Raw genomic sequence first — 22,301 nt, 5'->3', positions numbered from 1 at the left:
CCAAAATGACCAATGAGGAGACAAGATACTTTCAAAGCTGGAGTGGGGAGAAACAAAGGGTTCTCTCTGTCTGTGTGTTGCTTTTGCCAGGACCAGAGCAGGAATGCAGGTCAGAACTCCTGTAAAGGGCTAATAAGTAATCTAGTTAGATATGCGTTAGATTCTGTTTTGTTTAAATGGCTGATAAAATAAGTTGTGCTGAATGGAATGTATATTCCTGTTTTTGTGTCTTTTTGTAACTTAAGGTTTGGCCGAGAGGGATTCTCTATGTTTTGAATCAGATTACCCTGTAAGGTATTTACCATCCCGATTTTACAGAGGTGATTCTTTTACTTTTTCTTCAATTAAAATTCTTCTTTTAAGAACCTGATTGCTTTTTCATTGTTCTTAAGATCCAAGGGTTTGGGTCTGTGCTCACCTAAGCAAATTGGTGACTATTTTTATCAAGCCTTCCCCAGGAAAGGGGGTGTAGGTTTGGGAGGATTTTGGGGGGAAAGACGTTTTCAAGCGGGCTCTTTCCCTGTTAGACGCTTGGTGGTGGCAGCAATAAAGTCCAGGGGTAAAAGGTAAAATAGTTTGTACCTTGGGGAAGTTTTAACCTAAGCTGGTAAAAATAAGCTTAGAGGGTTTTTCATGCAGGTCCCCACATCTGTGCCCTAGAGTTCAGAGTGGGGAAGGAACCTTGACAACAGGCCAGAGAAGTTCCCAAAATAATTCCTAGAGCAGAAATTTTAGGAAAAAAAACAGCAAAAAATTAGCAGTGACGATGGGGAATCCACCAGGACCCTTGGTAATACATTTCAATGCTTAATTATTCTCAGGCCATGTCTACACTACTACTTTTTGTTGGTATAAGTTATGTCACTCAGAGGTGTGAAAAAACACCGCTCTGAGCAACATAAATTAAACTGACAGAAGCGCTGGTGTGGTCAGCACTAGGTTGGCGGAAAAGCTTCTCCCACCAACACAGCTACCGCCACTCGTGGGGTGGTTTTATTATGTCGACGGGAGAACTCTCTCCAGCCAGCAGAAAGCAGCTACTTGAGCAATCTTACAGTGGCACAGCAGCATTGGTACACCTGTGCCACTGTAAGCTTGCTAGTGTAGACATGGCCTCACTGTTAAAAATGTATACCTTACTACCAGTCTGAATTTGTCTAGCTTCAACTTCCAGCCATTGGATCGTGTTGGACCGTTCTCTGCTAGACTGAAGAGCCCACCATTAAATATTTGTTCCCCGTATAGATATTTATAGATGGTAATCAAGTCACCCTTTAAACTTCTTTGTTAATCAAAACAGACTGAACTCCTTGAGTATTACTATAAGGCATGTTTTCTAATCCTTTAGTTACTCTCACATCTCTTCTCTGACCCCTCTCCAATTTATCAACATCCCTCTTGAATTGAGGACACCAGTCCTGGGCACAGTATTATAGCAGCAGCAGTCAAACCAATGCCATATACAGAAGTAAAATAACCTCTCTACTCCTACTACTGTTCAGGAGATACAGTTCTACAATGGTTTGTCTACACACAAAAGTTGTACCAATTTAACTATACTGGTATAGCCTGCACAGAGTTATACCGGGGTTCTCAAACTTCATTGAACCGTGACCCTCTTCTGACAACAAAAATTACTACATGACCCCAGAAGCAGGGACCAAAGCCTGAGTCTGCCCAAACCCTGCCACCCCAGGTGGGGGACCAAAGTCAAAGTCCGAGTCCCACTATCCCAGGGGCCAAAGCAGAAGTTCAATGGCTTCAGCGGGGGTGGGCTGTAACCTGAGCCCTGCTACTCAGGGCTGATGCCAAAGCCTGAGTCACACAGCCTAGGCTGAAGCCCTTGGGGTGGGCCCCAGGCAGTGGGGCTCAGGCTTCGATCCTGGGCAGTGGGGCTCAGGCTTCAGCCCCGGGCCCCAGCATGTCTAACACCAGCCCTGGTGACCCATTAAAATGGGGTCCCAACCCCCAGTTTGAGAACCACTAAATTATACCCATATGTTGGTGCTTATACTTACTCCCATAAAAGAAGGGGAATAACGTACCCCAGTATAAGGCATCCTTACAACTGCATCAGCACACTTGGAGTTGTATGGATATAATTATTTAAATTACAAAAATTACCCCCCAAAGGGGGGAGGGATAGCTCAGTGGTTTGAGCATTGGCCTGCTACACCCAGGATTGTGAGTTCAATCCTTGAGGGGGCCATTTAGGGATGTGGGGCAAAAATTGGGGATTGGTCCTGCTTTGAGCAGGGGGTTGGACTAGATGACCCCCTGAGGTCCCTTCCAACCCGGATAGTCTATGATAACAGAATAGTTATACTGGTTTAAAAACTGTTTAGACAGTCCCAGGGTCTCATGATTAAATATCACCTGTGTGGTCTTTTCACAGGTACAAAGAGTGCAGGGTCTTTTCTAAGCAAAAGAGTTGCATCAGTTTCAGTTAAAGTATTCTTTTTAAGCCAGTAGAAATTCCTGTATATCCATTCTTGTAGCTGTTTAAGAGTGGACGATTTTGGTTTAAACTCAGTAAGAGTGCCTACGCAGCCTCTCTTACGTTTTAAAAAAGAGTCCGTTCAACTCAAACCTTCAATTAAACCAGTGCAACTTTCTCGTTTAATCAACCTCTAAGAGAAAGTTGGGGAAGATCAAATCCGCTAATCAAAACCACGTGCTCAGTTTGTTAGGTAGTTCAGCGATATCAACTGGAACAGGCAATTACTCCCCGGGGAACATCCTGAAAGATGCACCTTGGGCCTTAAACTATGGCCTTAAACTATGCTGCTCTGGGCGCTCGGCGAGCGGGTGTGTTGCCTGCTCCCTGCTCGCCCCGCAAACTGCTTCCCGGCCTCCCCGCTCCGAGCCGCCCCACGTACCCGCCACTGGCTCTCGCCAGCCAGTGCTCGGAGTTCACACCACGAAGGGCCGCCCCGGGACTCCCCGGGCCCAACGCCTCCCGGGGCGGCTGCCCGCCCGGGGCGCAGCGTGGGGCTCCCCCGGGGGCGAAGGCCGCGGCCGGAGGGCGGCTGCCCTGGCGAGAGCCCCCCGGCCAGGGGCCCAGCCCCGCGGGACAAGGCCCGGGCCCCGCCACTCACCGGGCTCCAGCAGATGAGCGGGTCGGTGTCGGGATCCTCCACCAGGGTCCACAGCTTGGTGAGGAAGGCGGGGACGTTGCTGCCGCCGCCGCCGGGGCCCGCGCCCACCCCAGCCGCCCCCAGGCCCTCCATCCCCGCGGGGCCGGGGCTCAGCGCGCGGGGCCCGGCCGCGGGCCCACGAGAGGCCGGGGCTCGCCGGGGCCCAGGAGCGCCGCAGGGGGCCGCGGGGCCCAGCCGCCGAGACAGAGGCGAGGGGCCCGGCTCGCCGAGGGTCGCTAGCGCCGCCTCCCGCCGCGGCGGGGCCCGGCCGCGGCCTGCGCACGGAACCCCCCGGAGCCCAGCATGGCCGCCGCCATCTTGGGACGCCTCACGGTGGCGGCCAAGCCCCCTTCTGAGCCAGCGGGGCGCATGCGCAGCCCACCCCACTGTCTCCACCCCCTCCCCGACAGGCCCCGAGCTCTGCGCTTGCGCTGTCTGCCTCGTGCGCTCTTCCCCCATCCGAAGCACGGGCTGGAGTGGGGCGCCTGCGCACGGAGCGCCCAGGTAAATGCGCGGGGGGGGTGGGAATGATAGAAAGCGCATGCGCTGGAGCCACTGGCTCCTCTGACCTTTGACCCCTTGACCCCAGTCCACTTGGGACCGGAACGCTTATCCCAGCCGTGCGGTGCAGAACGGCCTGTCCCGGGATAGGCCGCTCCTCTGGGGAGGAACCGGGAAATATTCCCGAGTACCGCGCGAGGGGGGGGCGGAGCACCGTGACCTCTGACCCCCGCACGTGGGGCGAGGGGGCGGAGCAGCGCGGCGCACGCGGGACTCGGGGAGCCGCCGCTGGAGGAGCTGCCCTGCCGGGAAGGAGCCATGGAGCCGGCGGGGGGGAGCCGCCGGGTGAGGCGGGGCCCGTGGCGGGGGGAGGGGCGCGGGCGCAGGGGCCCCGAGGCGGCGGCGGCGGCGGCGGGGGGAGGGATCGCGTTCTGCTCCCAGTCATGCCAGCATGTGCTCGGCGCTGCACACCCCCCCCTCGCTCCGGCCCCTGCCCTTGAGCCAGGTCTCTTCCTTCCTGAGCGTCCCAGTCTATTTCCTGGGACCAGGGGAGGGGGCCTGCCGCCCGTAGCTGGGGGATGGGGAGAGATTCCTAGGCCCACCGCGGAAGCCGGACATTCAAAGGCAGCTCTCTCTCCGGGGCTGGGACCTTTACGGTCTCTCCGCGTCTCTTGCGTACGCGCTCCCTTTTTCTGTTTCCAAGGTGGGGAGCGAGAATTTTCTGCTGAATGTCACTGGCGAAGCTGAGTCACTCTCCCCTTGTAACTTTGGGGGGACCTGTTTGTCCTCGCTGGTGCTTGTGAGAGTTACAGGGTTGCGCAACTTCAGGCGGGACGGCGCGCGCGGGTGGGGTGTTCGCGATGCACTGCTGAGAGCGGCTGCTGCTCCCCCCCCCTTCATTAACAGAATTAGCAGCACATCGGTGAGGAAACTGATGTTTATCCAGGGTTTCAGAGGTAACCGCTTAGGGTGGCCCTTTGCAGTAAGCGAGGCTAGCTCACAGTTCCCATATTACAAAATCCAGCGTTGCGTGAACTCCCTTTACTGCCCTAGCTGCACAGGGGTGGAGCTGGGACCAGTGACTGGCTCATGGGCTATGAAAGGCTTTTTATCTGAGGGTGGGGATGTGTATGTGAAGGGACTCTCTGGGAGGACGTTTCCGAGGGGAATCAGTGGGAGGCAGGTCCACAGGAGACCCAGAGGTAGGGAATTGGCCACTCCTGGGCAACCAATAGGCAGCACTGAGTGGCTGAAAGTTTCCAAAAGAGGGGTCACTAGAGCCCAGAGGGAGGCAATGCAAAGGGTAGATTCCAGGAGCCAGAGCTGGGATTGGAAAATGGTTCAGTGGCAAAGCTGTGCCCTAGCTAGGAAAATAAATACATTAGGTGCAAGAGAAAGATGAAGGCAAGTGTAGGCCCACTACTTAGTGGAGAATAACAGCTAATAACGAGCAGCACCAAGAAGGCTGAGGTGTTTAATTCCTACTTTGGTTCAGTCTTCGCTAAACAGGTTAATAGTGCCCGAATGGTTAACACAATATTAATAACAAGGGGGGGGAACACAGCCATAATGGCTGGGGGGTGGGGAGGGAAGGACAGGTTAAAAGATATCTAAATAAGCTAGATGTATTCAAGTTAGCAGGATCTGACATTATTTGCCCTAGGGTGCTTAAAGAACCAGCTGAAAATCTGGATCCATTCGTGGTCCTCTTTAAGAGCTCATGGAGGACAGGTGAGGTCCCGGAGGACTAGAGAAGGACAAACATTGCACCTACATTAAAAGGGAGAACAAAGAGGACCTGGGAAATAGTAGACCAGTGAGCCCAACTTTGATACCTGAAAATGTACTGGAATAAACTATTAAACACCTAGAGAATAATAAGGTGATAAATAATAGTTAATATGGATTTCTCATGCAAAACCACCCTAATTTCCTAGAGCATGAGGGGAAGCAGTAGACATAATATATCTTGATTTTTTTTTTTGGTAAGACTTTTGTGGCGGGCCCACATGACAATCTCATAAACAAACTAGGGAAATGTCGTCTTGATTAAATTACTATAGGGTGGGTACACAAATGGTTGAAAGATCATGCTCAAAGCGTAGGTATCCATGGTTTACTGTCAATCTGGGGGAATGTATCTAGTGTGGTTTTGCAGAGGTCAGCCCTGGGTGTGCTTAGGAGGGGTTGCAAACACTTTGGAGAGCAGGATTAGAATTCAAAATGACCGTGACATATTGGAGAATGGGTCTTGAATTTCATCTTGCTGATTTCATAAGTGCTATACCTAGGAAGGAAAAGTCAAATGCACAAGTACAAAATGAGGAATAACTGGCTAGGCAGTAGTACTGCTGAAAAGGATCTGAGAGTTATAGTGGGTCTTAAAATGAATATGAGTCAATATCCTGAAGCAGTTGTGAAAAAGGCTAATATCATTCTGCGGTGTATTAACGGGGCCTTCATATGTAAGACACTGGAGGTAACTGTCCCATTCTACTTGGTGCTGGTGAGGCCTCGGCCAAGGGTAATGTGTCCAGCTTTGGGCACCACACTTTAGGAAAGATGTGGAAAAATTGGCTAGAGTCCAGAAGAGAGCAACAAAAATAATAAAAGGTTTAGAAAACCTGACCCATGAGGAGAGGTTAAAAAGCCCTAGGCGTGTCTAGCCTTGAGTAAAGCAGACTGGGGAGAGATCTGATCAGTCTTCAAGTATGTTAAGGGCTGTTATAAAGAGGATGATGATCAATTGTTCTCCATGGCCGCTGAAGGTAGGAGAAGTAGCAATGGCCTTAGTCTGCATCAAGGGAGATTTAAGTTAGACATTAGGAAAAACTTTCTAACTACTTAAATACTAGAACAGGCTTCCAAGGGAAGTTGTGGAATTCCGTCCTGGGAGGCTTGTAAGAACAGGTTGGACAAACAGCTGTCAGGGAAGGTCTCTGTGTTCTTGGCCCTGCCTCAGCACAGGGGGCTGGACTAGCCAACCTCCTGAAATCCCTTGCACTTCTGTGTTTCTACAGTTAAGGGAATTGGCATGCAGGTGAACCGTGTCTCGCTTGTACGGGTGAAGCAGGCCCTCTGGAGACTTCTCCTAGCAGGGAGGGGCATCATCAAATTTAAGTAACTAACAGCAGCATTTCTGGGAAGCCATCAAGTTTGTGACCCTTACTCGTGTCCCTCTTAGGCCTGGTCTTGGCAGATAAGTTTTACCAGCATAGCAATGTACTGCTGTAGCTATGGCAATAAAAGCCCTAGCATAGTTCTACACAAGTTCTATTGCCAGTTCCCTGAACCGGTGTAACTCATTTACACTGGTGTAACTGTGCACACAGGAGGGTTTGCTGGTATAACTGTACTAGCCAAATCCTCCGAGGGTCGACAAGGCCTTAGACTGTGGCTAACTGTGAGGATATGATCTCTTTGGGTGCAGACCGTTGAGGGTTCTGTGCAGTGATGTTTGCGCTTTCCTTTCAGCTGTCCATTCTCAGTACCCAAGTGCTGGAGGAGCAAGCCCAGGAAAGTGATGACCTGACAGACAGCGAAGAGAGCGTCTACTCTGGGCTGGAGGATTCTGGAAGTGACAGCAGCACAGAGGAGGAGGCGGAGGACCAGGACAGCAATGATGAGGGGAAGCGGAAAGGCAATTCGCTCTCAAAGAAGGCACAAGTAAGTGTGAAATGTCAGAACGTGGCCGTATAATACTGGTGCCTTGTAGCTGTGCCCCGAGTTCTCTCTTAAAATGTAACTTTGCCTAGAAAGACAATTCCATGCCCAAGAAATCAGTGCTCTCCCCCCACCCTCTCCTGTCAACAGTTTATGTGAGTCACATGCCAAAGGATTTGCCAGGTAGGGAGACTCCTCAATGAGAAAGCCTCATGGCTTCAGTTTGCGGGCCTTGGTGGTAGGGGAAGAAAGGGAGGTGGTTTGTATGCATGTGACCCAGGATAATGAGACACAGCTCATGCGGACGAATTTCTTATTATTGTGGGGGCGCTTATTAAGCGTGTGGTTTATTATTCTGTGTGGTGACAACATAGGACATGCTTCTCAGATTCCTGGCTGGGATGAATTAGTTGGGATTGGACTAGATGACCTCCTGAGGTGTCTTCCAACCCTGATATTCTATGATTGTATCATTCAGCTGCCGTGCAAAAATAGCTTGAGAACCGAGGTTTGGGGAGCAGCAGTTCTGGCAGAGGAGATGTGCGTTTACTGCAGCGAGATGGTAGAGGAAGCTGGAGTGTTCCTTGCGTGTTAATAACTAAAGGACGTCTAGGTCTCCTGCCATTTCTAGAGTGAGATCCTCCACTCTCCTGCACCGCCTTCCAGCTGAATGCAAATACTAACCTGGGTACAGCTCCTGTGAGCTGCTGCTGTGATTCCTGTGTCACAGATTAGGAAACTGAAGCGCAAGATCACGTCCAGAGAAAGAAAACAAGTAATTTACAATGAGCAAGTTAAAATTTTGTAACTGCCACATTTTTAAACACTAATATAGTCAGTGTTTATATAACAGTGAAACCCCTGTGCATGCTAACGCCCTGAAAGAGCAGCTCTGGGATTGCCTTGCTGGCCAGGGCGGAACACAGGTCTGGTCTCTGACAGGTGCTTTGGAGGAAGGTGTAAGCACCCCACATAGGCAGCGGTGGGATAATCCTGCCTCCACATTCAGTCTCTTTCTAACTCCTTGTGGTGAGATTAGTTTAACCCCTGAAGGGTGAGGTTTAATGGCTTGTTTTCCTTGCCTTGGCTTGGCCCAAGAAGGGAAGTGATTTACAAAAAGCTCACACAGCCAGTGGCAGAGGCAGAAGTAGAACCAGGGTTCTGGCCTTGGAGCATGTCCCATGAGTAAGGCTCCATGTCCGTCATGGAAGTCACGGATTCTGCGACTTTCCTCGAGCTCCATGACTTCTGCAGAGGCCAGTGTGGCTGACTCCAGGGCTGCTCGATCAGCTCGCCTCGGGGCCAGCTGCTCAGGCTTCTCCAGGGACTGCCACGCCAGCCGCTGCTTGGGCAGCTGGCCCCGGGGACCACCCGAGCAGCAGTGCCCCGGAGGCCCCCCAGAGAAGCGGTGCCCTGGGGCCCCCCAGCTATGATTTAGTCAGGAGTATTTATAGTAAAGGTCATGGACAGGTCATGGGCTGTGAAATTTTGTTTGTTCCCTGTGACCGGACCATGACTTTTACTAAAAATACCTGTGATTAAATCGTAGCCTTACCCGTGAACCAGACTGTTCCCTGTTCTTCTCCTAGACCTGTAGCTGTGTCTAGGTGCTAACCACACAAAGAGCAGCTGGTGTGCAGGGGTGGAGGTGAGCAGAGTGCCTTCAGTAACTGAGGATTGCTGGGTAGGATTGTGAATTCAGCATCTGCCTGACTGAAAGCCACAGCTTGGCTCCCGGCTGGATGCAGCCCGAGTTCTTGACCTCTCCTCAGTGTTTCTGTTGCCCCTCAGCTGTGCTGGAATTTACTCCTCTTGGGTTCGACTCCACGCTGGGTAGCGCTGCTGTCCTTTAGGAGCTTGCGTGGCAGGCAGCTGGGAAGCAAAGCCGTGAGGGTACTGCTTAAAGTCAACCCCAGCGTCATCCTGTGCACGGCGGCGTCTCGAGCGCCCTTTGTGCTGCCTTCTTTCCTCATCAGCACAGCCAGTGAATGGGCTGGAGTCAGAGCAGGGAACGGGCACGTCTGAGGACACATGGCCTTGCATAGGGCTCCTGGCTGTGTCCCCTCTTTCGCCTCCCTCCTGTTACGAAGCAGGAGTAACTGGGTGGCTGCAGCGGCATTTTACCAAGGCAAGAGCTGTTTCCCCTCCCTGTCCTGCACCTCACTTCGTACTCTGTGCGTCTACGCCCACCACTGCCCTGGCGCCAGGAACAGCCCCCATTGGGCATTTTGTGGTGACTGGAGACATGGGAATAGGAGGGCCCTGTCGGGGGCCTGCTTCCAGCCCGTGGGCCTGTCGGGGGCCTGCTTCTGGTATACGGGATGCCTATGCGTTGCAGGTCGGCTCATGCAGAGGGTTCTGTGGCACGGTAGGCTGGGAGTGTTGAAATCCAGTTTAAGCAGCCGAGGGGTTCCACACAAGGAAAAGCGATCAGACATGTCAGACTTGGCCGGGAATCCGATTACTTTTTGATTTCATGTTTAAAACAAAACTCCTTACCACAGTCACAGGAATTTTCCAGTGTGTGTTAAACAAGAGCCTCCTCTCCTGTCCTCTCCCCAATTCTGCAGTGAAGTCACAATACGTGATTTATCATTCGCAACCGATGTGGAACAGACAGTAAATGGTGAGAGGTCTTGCATTCCTCCAGCAGCTTGCCGATCCCCAAGCACTTTGTGGACAGAGCCCATACACGAAGATGAATGCAGCCATCTGTAGAGTGGAACAGAGCAGCTGTCTAACAGCACATGACAACCTTGTGTAATTGAGGACCCTGTGTAGCATTAAGGGGCATTTAGGGAGGCAGAATGAAATCACTAATGTAGAAATCTCCAGAGGGAGACGGGGTCTTTAATAACGGCAAGAAGTTAGTAAATAAACAAACAGAGCTGGTTGTGTCCCATGCGAAGGATGCCACCTCCAGCAGCGCTGCACTTCGTAGTGACTCTGCTGGGGCACGGGTTTGGTGCCGACTCAGGAAGACTGGCCTTTCCCCCTGAAATGTCCCCTGGCCATTACCACTGGTCCAGTGTAGACAAGGAGCCAGCAACAGCCGGTATCTTAACCACAGTACCCCCTAGCCCTGCTGCTAGTGCAGTTATGAGGTGGTGGTTTGGATGCTACCAGCTGGCCTACCAGAGCGCCCCTCTGTTGCTACCAGAGTTGCCTAAATTATAGCAAGGGTAGGAAACCTGAGGGGAGCAAGGCCCAAAGGAAGAGCAACACCTATCAGATTCTCCACTGCACCTCTGCATGCCTTGGTCTCTTATCCAAACACTAACCTGACCCTGCTTAGCGTAGGAGATGTGACAGGCTCCCAATACAGGGCAACGGACCGGATCCTCATGTGTATTTGCACTGAGGCTTCCCTGTGTCAGGCTGAAAATGGACTTCTGACTTTGATGCAGGAGTGGGTGTGAGGCAGAGAGCTGCAGTCAGACACAGTCTGACATAGGTGTAAAAGGAACCACAGCTTACTGGCACTGGGTAGAAAGGCTTCATTTTGTAGACGCTTTCCCAAGTTCCAAGGTTAAAATGAATATTTGAAAACGTTGGCTGGATTTGGTTCCCTGTTCTAAACCAGCCTGGTAGTTCATGACAACGGGCTGCTCGCCCTTTCTGCAGTGGCTTTTGAATGCTGGCTTTTGCGAGTTGCCGGAAGAAAGCCTCATCCACCGGACCAGGGGGATGAGGTGGATGAGGCTTTCTTCCGGCAACTCGCAGAAGCTACTAGATCGCACGCCCTGGTTCTCATGGGTGACTTTAATCTTCCTTATATCTGCTGGGAGAGCAGTACAGCGGTGCATAGAAAATCCAGGAAGTTTTTGGAAAGCATAGGGGACAATTTCCTGGCGCAAGTGCTAGAGGAGCCAACTAAGGGGGGAGCTTTTCTTGACCTGCTGCTCACAAACAGGGAAGAATTAGTGGGGGAAGCAAAAGTGGATGAGAATCTGGGAGGCAGTGACCATAGAATCATAGAATCATAGAATATCAGGGTTGGAAGGGACCCCAGAAGGTCATCTAGTCCAACCCCCTGCTCAAAGCAGGACCAATTCCCAGTTAAATCATCCCAGCCAGGGCTTTGTCAAGCCTGACCTTAAAAACCTCTAAGGAAGGAGATTCTACCACCTCCCTAGGTAACGCATTCCAGTGTTTCACCACCCTCTTAGTGAAAAAGTTTTTCCTAATATCCAATCTAAACCTCCCCCACTGCAACTTGAGACCATTACTCCTCGTTCTGTCATCTGCTACCATTGAGAACAGTCTAGAGCCATCCTCTTTGGAACCCCCTTTCAGGTAGTTGAAAGCAGCTATCAAATCCCCCCTCATTCTTCTCTTCTGCAGGCTAAACAATCCCAGCTCCCTCAGCCTCTCCTCATAACTCATGTGTTCCAGTCCCCTAATCATTTTTGTTGCCCTTCGCTGGACTCTCTCCAATTTATCCACATCCTTCTTGAAGTGTGGGGCCCAAAACTGGACACAGTACTCCAGATGAGGCCTCACCAATGTCGAATAGAGGGGAACGATCACGTCCCTCGATCTGCTCGCTATGCCCCTACTTATACATCCCAAAATGCCATTGGCCTTCTTGGCAACAAGGGCACACTGCTGACTCATATCCAGCTTCTCGTTCACTGTCACCCCTAGGTCCTTTTCTGCAGAACTGCTGCCTAGCCATTCGGTCCCATGAGTTGGTTGAGTTCAGGATCCTGACAAGAAAGGTAAGCAGCAGGATACGGACCCTGGACTTTAGGAAAGCAGACTTCGACTCCCTCAGGGAATGGATGGGTAGGATCCCCTGGGGGACTAACATGAAGGGGAAAGGAGTCCAGGAGAGCTGGCTGTATTTCAAGGAATCCCTGTTGAGGTTACAGGGACAAACCATCCCGATGAGTCGAAAGAATAGTAAATATGGCAGGCGACCAGCTTGGCTTAACGGTGAAATCCTAGCGGATCTTAAGCATAAAAAAGAAGCTCACAAGAAGTGGAAGGTTGGACATATGACCAGGAAAGAGTATAAAAATATTGCTCGGGCATGTAGGAATGAAATCAGGAGGGCCAAATCGCACCTGGAGCTGCAGCTAGCAAGAGATGTCAAGAGTAACAAGAAGGGTTTCTTGAGGTATGTTGGCAATGAGAAGAAAGCCAAGAAAAGTGTGGGCCCCTTACTGACTGAGGGAGGCAACCTAGCGACAGAGGATGTGGAAAAAGCTAATGTGCTCAATGCTTTTTTTGCCTCTGTCTTCACTAACAAGGTCAGCTCCCAGACTGCTGTGCTGGGCATCACAACATGGGGAGTAGATGGCCAGACCTCTGTGGAGATAGAGGTGGTTAGGGACTATTTAGAAAAGCTGGACGTGCACAAATCCATGGGGCCGGACGAGTTGCATCCGAGAGTGCTAAAGGAATTGGCGGCTGTGATTGCAGAGTCATTGGCCATTATCTTTGAAAACTCGTGGCGAACGGGGGAAGTCCCGGATGACTGGAAAAAGGCTAATGTAGTGCCAATCTTTAAAAAAGGGAAGAAGGAGGATCCTGGGAACTACAGGCCAGTCAGCCTCACCTCAGTCCCCGGAAAAATCATGGAGCAGGTCCTCAAGGAATCAATCCTGAAACACTTACATGAGAGGAAAGTGATCAGGAACAGTCAGCATGGATTCACCAAGGGAAGGTCATGCCTGACTAATCTAATCGCCTTCTATGATGAGACTACTGGTTCTGTGGATGAAGGGAAAGCAGTGGATGTATTGTTTCTTGACTTTAGCAAAGCTTTTGACACGGTCTCCCACAGTATTCTTGTCAGCAAGTTAAAGAAGTACGGGCTGGATGAATGCACTATAAGGTGGGTAGAAAGTTGGCTAGATTGTCGGGCTCAACGGGTAGTGATCAATGGCTCCATGTCTAGTTGGCAGCCGGTATCAAGTGGAGTGCCCCAAGGGTCGGTCCTGGGGCCGGTTTTATTCAATATCTTCATAAATGATCTGGAGGATGGTGTGGATTGCACTCTCAGCAAATTTGTGGATGATACTAAACTGGGAGGAGTGGTTGATACGCTGGAGGGCAGGGATAGGATACAGAGGGACCTAGACAAATTGGAGGATTGAGCCAAAAGAAATCTGATGAGGTTCAATAAGGATAAGTGCAGGGTCCTGCACTTAGGACGGAAGAACCCAATGCACCGCTATAGGGACCGAATGGCTAGGCTGCAGTTCTGCGGAAAAGGACCTGGGGTGACAGTGGACGAGAAGCTGGATAGGAGTCAGCAGTGTGCCCTTGTTGCCAAGAAGGCCAATGGCATTTTGGGATGTATAAGTAGGGGCTTTGCCAGCAGATCGAGGGACGTGATTGTTCCCCTCTATTCGACATTGGTGAGGCCTCATCTGGAGTACTGTGTCCAGTTTTGTGCCCCACACTACAAGAAGGATGTGGATAAATTGGAGAGAGTCCAGCGAAGGGCAACAAAAATGATAAGGGGTCTGGAACACATGACTTATGAGGAGAGGCTGAGGGAACTGGGATTGTTTAGTCTGCAGAAGAGAAGAATGAGGGGGGATTTGATAGCTGCTTTCAACTACCTGAGAGGTGGTTCCAGAGAGGATGGTTCTAGACTATCCTCAGTGGTAGCAGAGGACAGGACAAGGAGTAATGGTCTCAAGTTGCAGTGGGGGAGGTTTAGGTTGGATATTAGTAAAAATTTCTTCACTAGGAGGGTGGTAAAACACTGGAATGGGTTACCTAGGGAGGTGGTAGAATCTCCTTCCTTAGAAGTTTTTAAGGTCAGGCTTGACAAAGCCCTGGCTGGGATGATTTAATTGGGGCTTGGTCCTGCTTTGAGCAGGGGGTTGGACTAGATGACCTCCTGAGGTCCCTTCCAACCCTGATATTCTATGATTCTATGTTGGGAGCTGTGTTTGATGGTGGGTGCCAAACGCAGCTAGCATAGATGGAGCCTGCGTGTCCGGTCTCGGCTGCCCTCTCCTCTGGCTCGTGGCTGTACGGGTGTGTCCAGGCTTCGCTACGGTGCGAGCTGTGCTGCTAACCTGTCCAGCAGCCCATGGGCGGTGTCAAAGAAGCAGATCAGTTAGTGTGGAGGCGTAGGATGCTGGGCGTAGGGCCTGGTCTGCGGTGTACACTGTGTCAAATACTGCTGCTCTTGGGCACCCTCCCATGTGGCTGAAGAGTTTGGCCTTTGCCCTGGAAATAGCACTCAACTCAGAAAACAGGCCTGGCCTGTCAGAACGAACTAACCGGATGGGGCTAGAGCAGGGCACCTCACCCACGCCAGTGTTGGAGACCGCTCATTTAAACCTGGCTGTTTTGCCCCGGGTGGGACGTGTAATCTCCAGGATGCCTCTCCATGGCCCTCGGTGGCAATGTAGACTCCCTTGAACTGCGCTCATACCTGCCTTCCCTCGTCCAACTTCGGAACAGCCTGCTCTTCTCCTTGTTCTTTTGCTCAAGTGCTTTGCCGGGGGTCTGCTGTTGGTGCCTGAGAGGGAGACGGGCCCAGCAATGATCAGTAACTGCTGGTGTGGAGGTTGTTGGTTTGGTACAGACCCATGGGTCCGCACTCTGGGGCCTGGCGGGGCACAGGACCCTCTTGGGGTTTGCATGGACCCTGGTGCTGCCTGATCTGGGTAGCTTTCTAGCTTCTGTCCCTGAAAGGAAGTCCCAATATCAGGCAACGTACGGTGACCTGAGGTGCCGGCTTCTCTTCCCCTCTCCTGCATTAAAGCCCTTCTGTGGTAGCTTCTTCAGCTAACCAAGCACCGGAGATCCCCAGACACTCCCAGGGACCTCTATCATCAGGCCAGAGTTGTTCTCTGGTCCACGCAGAAGGAACAAGACGCCTAGACTGCATCTTGAGTCTGAACTAGGAAGGGGATTGGGTCCTGTCAGAGCAATGTCGCAGCTGTTGGGGAGCAGGGTAGGGGTGGGTTGCCATTTTGGGCATGGGTCAAGGAAGGAGAGCAGTAAAGGTGGGGAGAGGCTGTGAAGAGAAATGTGCCCCACCCCCCGGATTGTGGAAGCTTCAGGGAGGCAGGCCCAGGATGAGTGCCTCACCGCCCTGAGGTCTTGTGGATTCTCAGAGGCTCCTGGGCAGTTTTATGGACTCTGACGCCTTACGAACGGGGCGGGAATGATGCTGGTATTCTACCTTGCAGGGAAAGTTTCAGGGCGACTCGGTGTCCTGATGAGTAAATCCATCTGTTTTGGTCCACCACGTCTTTTGCCAAACTTTTGACCTACATGCACTTGAACGAACAGTGGGGCAGTTTGAGGGCGATTTAGCTTTGAGCATAAAACTGACACTCTCCATTGCCGACCGTCTGCCGTTCTGCTTTCTGCCTGCATGCAGCGAGGGGGTGGAACTGGTAGGCCAGGACTCCTTTACAGTCAGCGTGTGGATGTCCGAGAGCTCAACTGTCTTGGCAGCCTCTTAACGCATGTCTAGCCCTTAGAGCTTGGCCATCTCTTTTGCCAGAGCTTTGTATCTTTGTCTCACGGGGCGTCCTTCTGACTTCATGGCTAGTAGAGTAGGGACCAGATCCAGGAGCAATGGTGCAATATAAACGGTCAGGACACTGAAATGCAAAATAATCTGGGTTGGTTTTGTGGGGGTGGAAACTGAGCGACACCACCCAACAAGTCTAACGTCAGCCCCGGTGACCCCATTAGAGCACAGTCATGACCCACTTTGGGGTCCCAACCCAGCATTTGAGAATCCCTGGTTTCCATGTAGAAAGCAAGCTGAAGTGAGAGTGGGCCGGGGGGGCTGTTGGCTTCTGTAGTGAAAGCCTGGGAGAACAGCTCTCTGGTTTTGGGGTTGTGTGTTCCATAGGCCTTCTGTTGATCTCTGGTGGTTGCCTATGGTCATGTGCTCCTCTGGTTCGATGCTGTGAGACAAGAAGTTTTGAGAGAGTTGGTGCTTCAGAAACCTACCCGCTTTGGTCATGCGTGTAGGGGATGGAAGTGTACGAAAGACGTACTGAATTCTGAGTCAAAGTGACTAAGCACTGTTGGTGTCTGACACCTGTATTTCTCCGTAAATCATGACCTGGACGTTTCACTCGGGGCAGGAGTGCTTTGCAAGTCTAGGGCACTAAATGCCAGGAAGGAGACCGCTTGTGGAGAGCTTTGTCCTGTGGCAGGGGTAAGCGAAGACTCTTTGAATGCTCTGGGAGTGTACACCAACAGGATTGGCCTGTCGTCTTGTGAAAGGGAAATCAGCGTGTGCTGCGACAGCTGCCAGGCGTAGGGGCTGTCTCCTTCCATACCCACAGCTAGTGTCTGTTATGCACAGTAGTTCCTCGTTCAGCTATCTAATGGGGGGATAGGGGTGAAACTAGGGTGCCTGGACGCAGGAGAGGGGCTTAGGCTGCGATGTAGAGAGAGAGTAGCCAGCGTGGCCAGGAGGGTGTTCTGAATGGCCAGAGTGGCAGAGGAGAAGGCTCTCCTGCACACATGGCATTAAAGCTCTGAGCTTGTTCTCCCGCACTGGCAAGGCCCGGAAGCTCTTGCAATGGAGCAGAACACACAGTGCCGGGGCATCCTGCTAATCCACCGTGGTGGGGGAGGACGCTTCTGGGAGGTGACTAGACGGAAGCAGCTGGGAAGCAAAGCTCTCCTGTTCAGGAGCCATGCAACAAACTTCCATCCCTAGCCCCCTGCTGTCTCGCTGCCCTGGCTCTCATTGGGCACCTCCCGGACAGCAACAGCCACTTGAGTCCGTTGATAAGCCAGGATCCAGTCTGAGTGGGGAGGCGCTGGACGGAGTTGAGCCGCCCCGTTCCCTTCGGGGGCCCAGAGCCAAAGGGCCACTGCCCCGCCTGTTGGCAGGCTCGAGGCCTCTGTCCTTCGCGCCTGCCTAGGTTACAGGACTGTGCAGTAGTTAGGCCGTTGCCATCAGGTTAGATTTCCTGCTGAGGGCTTCCAGCACGTGACAGGCCATGCTTTCCTCCCGGGCAGCCCCTGTGCGGAGCAGAGCGGCCTGATTCCGGGGGAGCCCAGCTGCCTGCCGTTGAAGGCCATGCTGAGTTGTTTATTGGCTGCTTTTATAATCCAGGAAGCCCCCTCGGCTCTGCCGGTCTCTCTGGGGCACCGTGAAAGAGTCCGGAATCCGTCTGTGCCACGCTGGGGATAGGCAGCCCTGGGACGCTATCCATGCAGAGCTTGTGCCAAGACTGGCAGTAGGACCCTGCTGTCCCGAGGGGCCCCCCGAGAGCTTGATGTCACACTCCACGGTTCAGCAGGGAGGTCTGATCGGATGCTCTGTTTCTAAAGGATTCGGGGCACCCCCTGCGACGAGTGAGGCCGCAGTACGTTCCCCTCTATGCTGCCCAGTCGCTGCTTCTCTTCCCTCCGCCCCGTGCAGTGCAGCACTGAGGTGGTCAAAGGCCCAGAGCTATCAGGTTGGTCTGTCAGCACTTGCGAGGCCTTCCTGGCCCTGGGACACCCCATGCGTTCCCAGAGGCAGGCGCTGCTTTCTCCCTGACCGAAGGCCTTGCCTGCCATGCTTACGAACCCTAGGCTGGTTTGTGGCACTCGATGGCTGCTGCTGTTTTTGTCCGCGGGCGTCTCAGCCAGTGCGCTCAGGGGTGTCTCCCCGCAGCTGATCCCAGCAGCATGGTGCTGCTGGCAAGGCAGGGCTTTGGCCTGGGAAGCTAGCGTGGTGTCTGCAACACCTGGCCCACGCAGCTGGCCGCGAGGCTAGAGCAGCTCGGGGTGAGTTAGCCCCAGGCTGGTTAACAGCCTTACTAGCTTCGCTTTGTTTTCGTGACTGATCAGCAGCGGCTGCAGACCCCCACCCTTTGACTCACTTCCCCCAGGAAACAGGTGAAGCTGAGGTGTCGGCTCCTCCAAAGGAGAGACCCTCTCCCCAACCCCTGGAGCTGAAGGACCTGCCTCTTCCATCCTCCTTTTGGTTCTCTCGGGTGCTTAGCTTGGCGTGGCGGTTGCTTTGTCAAGCCCGGTCAGGAAAGCAGCAGGCAATGCTTCTTTGGGGGGGTGTCTGCACAGCTTTCTCTTGTGCCACGTCCTGGCCTCCGTGCTGGGCCGGAGCCTCTCCGGGCTCGGCATCTCCACCACGCCTAGGGCTCAGAAACTTCTTTAGCAGCTATCCTCCTCATCAGACCTGGGCTGCACCAGTCGGTACACGCTGCCTGCGAATTCACTGCACTGGTGGGCCGTGGGCTGCTGCAAACCCCGTTGCTGGATGTTCCAGGGCAGTGGGGGCAGCTGGATGCGGGGGAGCAGCAGCACAGAGACTCCCCGTTTCGGTAGCAATGGGGAGCCTAGAGGTCTAGTTCTGGTGCACGTACAGGGCCGTGAGCTGGGGAGAGCTGCCCTAATAACAGCTGGTCAGAGCTAACCTCAGTAGCCCTTCAGGCTCCTGAGAGAGGCCAAGACTCCCGAGGCTAATTGTCCCGTTATCCCTCCTTTGCCTCCTGGAGGCCCAACCCAGTAAGACCCCGATCAGGCTGGCCTGAGACGCTGCTGGATGTCTGGTGGCTTTCACACAGCTACTGGGAGGGAGGCTGGGGCTGGTGGGAAGAGGCTGGGGCAGCTGCAGCCAGGAAGATGAGCCGTCCGCCCTCTGGGGGGAGTGGGGGGGCCGTTCGCCTCCATCTACAGCTGGAGCCCCCAGCATGAGGGCTCTGGGCCAGGCTAGGCAGGTCAGCAGACTAGATCTTCAGCGTCTGTCTGCTCTTTAACATCAGTGAAAGTTTCAGACCCATGCAAGCAAATTCTCTGAACTGCGATGACCGACGTGCCCGAACTCTCCCGCTGTTCGGAGAGCACAGTCCTGGCCGGTCCAGGCTCTCGGCAAGGGGCTTTGCTCTGAGCTGGCAGACATGGCCGTTCCAGCTGCTGTTTCTGTATAATATGGGGGATTGGTTCGGGCCCGCTCGCGTCTGGGCTCACAGAGCTGCTGTAGAGACTTGAACTCCTGCATGCCTCTGCGGGTATGTCTGCCCTGCAAGGAGAGCCCCACGGCCGGCCCTCCCACCTCGCGGGGTCCCAGAGCCTGGGCTCCAGCCTGAGCCTGAAAGTCTGCACTGCAATGAAACAGCCCCTTAGCCTGAGCCCTGCGAGCCTGAGGCAGCGTCCCGGGCCAGCCGCGGGTTTTACTGCCATGTAGACCGGGGCGGGCAAACGTTTTGGCCCGAGGGCCACATCGGGGTGCAAAACTGTATGGAGGGCCGGGTAGGGAAGGCTGTGCCCCCAAAACAGCCTGGCCTCTGGCCCCTATCCCCCTCCCACTTCTCGTCCCCTGACTGCCCCCTCCCGGGACACCCCCCTTCCCCCCGACTGCCCCCCAAACCTCCATCCCATCCAATCGCCCCCTGCTCCCTGTCTGCCTCCTGGGACTCTCTGCCCCTTATCCAGCCCCCCGGCCCCAGCCCCCTTACCATGCCGCTCAGAGCAGCATGTCTGGCTGCCGTGTCGCCTGGTTGGAGCCAGAGAAGCTGCCCTGCGTGAGCAGGCAGCCCCGGAGCGCTGCCTGCATGGCAGAGTGGCTGCAGGGGAGGGGGGACGGGAGGGGCCGGGGGCTAGCCTCCTGGGCCAGGACCTCGGGGGCCGGGCAAGACAGTCCTCTGATGTAGACAGATCCCGAGTGTGCTGGCGACTGAGGCCCAAACGCGGACGTGGCTCACTAATGAAAGGGGCTTCGGCGGTTTCCTCCTAAGGCATATCACAAAGCTACCATGCTGTTTGGCCAGGCCCACACAACTGGTCAGCAGGGGGCCCGCCCCAGACTGGGAGGGGCTGCTGCAGGTCAGCAGAGAAGTGCAGTGGGAGAGCTGTGGGGCGCAGGCTCAGAACCAGGAATTTGCAAGTCCTAATTCTGGCCTTCTCCTGCCTCCCTCTGGTAATCCTCCCATCCTTGTACCAATTCTCTGTGTGTGACGGGGTGTCTGGCTGGTCTGCCTCCCAGAAGGGCTGCCAAGAGAAATAGGGTAACAGTTTGTAAAGTCTCACACTCGCGCGCACACACCCACCCCTGTGGGGGCACCGTTCCCAACACACAGACACCTACACCCATGTGATCGGCAGGTTGGACTTGAGTTTTCACCTTTCCCAGGTCAAGGCTTCCCTGGTCATTTGCAGGCTGCAGAGAGGAGCATAGACCCGATCCCAGCCCTTTCCATTCAGCCGTGGGCATGTCCCAGCCTGGCAGAACTGCGAAGGAAACCCAGCAGTCCAGACACAGCTCTCCCAGCAGGCCTCTGCCATAAACACCAGCGAGTGCAGCCCCCGCTGCTCCCAGCCACGGGCCCACCGTCCCACTCACGCACTCCTGGACTCTCTCTCGCATTCGCACATCACACTGGACTCCTGTGCACACTTCATGCTGCTTTCTCCTGCCCTGGACACCCACCCCACCTGCCACTAATCCCGCACCTGGCTCGCTGCTCCCATTCCTCCTCTTCCCTGCCCCCCCCCTCCAGTGCTGTCACCAGTCACCCCAAATCCATCCCTTCTCCTCTCTCGGCAGCAGCCCCTTCCCCAGACGTCTTGCATCCGCAGCACCTCTTCCCCAGGCCTGCCAGCAGACCAGAGATTCACCTTCACCCCTCCTCCTTTTGGAAGGGGGGCTCCTGGAGGGGTGGGGGGTGCAGTCGTTGGTCCCTCCCTAATGGAGGATAATGAGCCAGGTATTTTCCAGCCTGTTCAGGCGAGAGGGGAGTTCTCTGGTGCTGGTCTAAGTCGGCGGGGGGGGGGGTGAGGAGAGAGCAGGCCTGGGCTGGGGAGTGAGGAGCCCAGCGAAGCCGCTGAGTTTTGCTCAGTCTCCTTGGGTGTGTCTATGCCGCAGTTAAAGCCCCAGGGCTGGCCTGCATCAGCTGGCTCGGGCTGCAGAGCCCTACCACGGCTGTGTAGACGTTCGGGCTTGGGCTGGAGTCCGGGCTCCAGGACCCTCGTGGAGGCCCAGACCCTGGCCCCAGCCTGCACATCTGTGCTGCAGTTAAACAGCCCAGAGACCCGTGAGCCTGAGTCAGCTGACCCGGGCCAGCCCTGCGTTTAGACCTACCCCTGTGGCCAGGCCCAGGAGCTACTGCTGAGCTGAGGCAGTGAATGGCACTCACCCACCCCCCCCCCCCCGGCCCTCGAGTGTAACCGCAGCAGCCGCTCTCGCCCCACTCAGCTGCAGCATAGGCCATGCTTCGTTCACCTTTTTCACGGCCACGTGGGCTTGGGGCTCTCTCCGTGCCAGGTGAGAGGATGCAACAGTGGCTGGTGCTGGCTGGACTTTGCCAGGAAAGCTGGCTGCTTGCTCTGGTCCAGCAGAGGAGGGGGTTACGGGGCTGAATGCCAGGCTGCATGTCAGATGGGACATGGGGCGCCTGGATTTCCGTGTAACTTCTTGGCAGTCGCTCTCATTATGTTTTTCAAATGTAGCATCCTACGGCTGTGCTTCGTTGTGCTTTATTGTTCTCTGGCTCTTTTTAATATGCGTCTCGAAGTTTGTTCTGCCGTCCGTCTCCTTCCTTCTTCCTCGCTTTCCGTTCAGTATTTTCCCTTCTCGTTCGTTCTTTTTCCTCCCTTCCCTGATCTTGTCCCACGTCTCCGACTGCAGTCCAGGATTGAAGGGCATCAGCAGAGCTGGATGTGGGGTGTGCAGGTCTGCAATAGTGGGGGGCTGCCCCAGGGACAATTGTTAGCTTGCCCCTGTTAGCTTTCAGCGCTGCGTGCTGCCCTCTAGTGGACTGCAGTGTCCCAGCAGCTGGGCCTATTAGAGGCGCTCTTTGTTGGTTTGATCGCCGAGCAAAGCCCCCGGGTTACCCACCACTCCCGATTAGTTCAAGCAGAAGTTAAAGGGCCCTAATCTACTAAATGGTTGCACTGCTGCCCCCTGGGTGAGCTGAGCCCCGTCGCACTGATTCCTAGCAGAGCTCTTCCAAGCACCAAAACCAACCGACCTGCGAAATGCACCGAAGGGTTTTCCAATCAGCCCTTGATAAAGGAATGACCTGTGAGTGCACTCGGCATGTACCC

General features: G+C 54.1%; 2 protein-coding genes across 3 annotated transcripts in view; one reads left to right on the top strand and one right to left on the bottom strand.

Moving 5' to 3' along the window:
- Window positions 1-3,280, bottom strand: part of HSF1 (heat shock transcription factor 1) — a 75,592-nt gene extending 72,312 nt beyond the window's left edge. Inside the window, exon 1 of the mRNA XM_073329847.1 lies at window positions 3,099-3,280. Within this exon, the coding sequence (XP_073185948.1) occupies window positions 3,099-3,230 (132 nt within the window). The 5' untranslated portion in view covers window positions 3,231-3,280. The remainder of the gene's footprint in view (window positions 1-3,098) is intronic.
- Window positions 3,281-3,498: 218 nt separating this feature from the next.
- The window catches only part of BOP1 (BOP1 ribosomal biogenesis factor), a 103,820-nt gene continuing 85,017 nt past the window's right edge, over window positions 3,499-22,301 (top strand). The window contains exons 1-2 of one of the 2 annotated variants that reach the window (XM_073329845.1): window positions 3,499-3,641; window positions 7,113-7,304. In XM_073329845.1, coding sequence (XP_073185946.1) covers window positions 3,507-3,641; window positions 7,113-7,304 — 327 coding nt within the window. In that variant the 5' untranslated portion in view covers window positions 3,499-3,506. Of the gene's footprint in view, window positions 3,642-3,737; window positions 3,984-7,112; window positions 7,305-22,301 lie in introns of those variants that run through there. The other variant, XM_073329846.1, reaches the window with a different exon arrangement.

The sequence above is a fragment of the Lepidochelys kempii genome, chromosome 2 (genome assembly GCF_965140265.1).
Source record: "Lepidochelys kempii isolate rLepKem1 chromosome 2, rLepKem1.hap2, whole genome shotgun sequence".
Classification (NCBI taxonomy): domain Eukaryota; kingdom Metazoa; phylum Chordata; order Testudines; family Cheloniidae; genus Lepidochelys; species Lepidochelys kempii.
The sequence above is the reverse complement of the archived record's forward strand: the minus strand, read 5'-3'. Positions and strand labels throughout refer to the sequence as shown.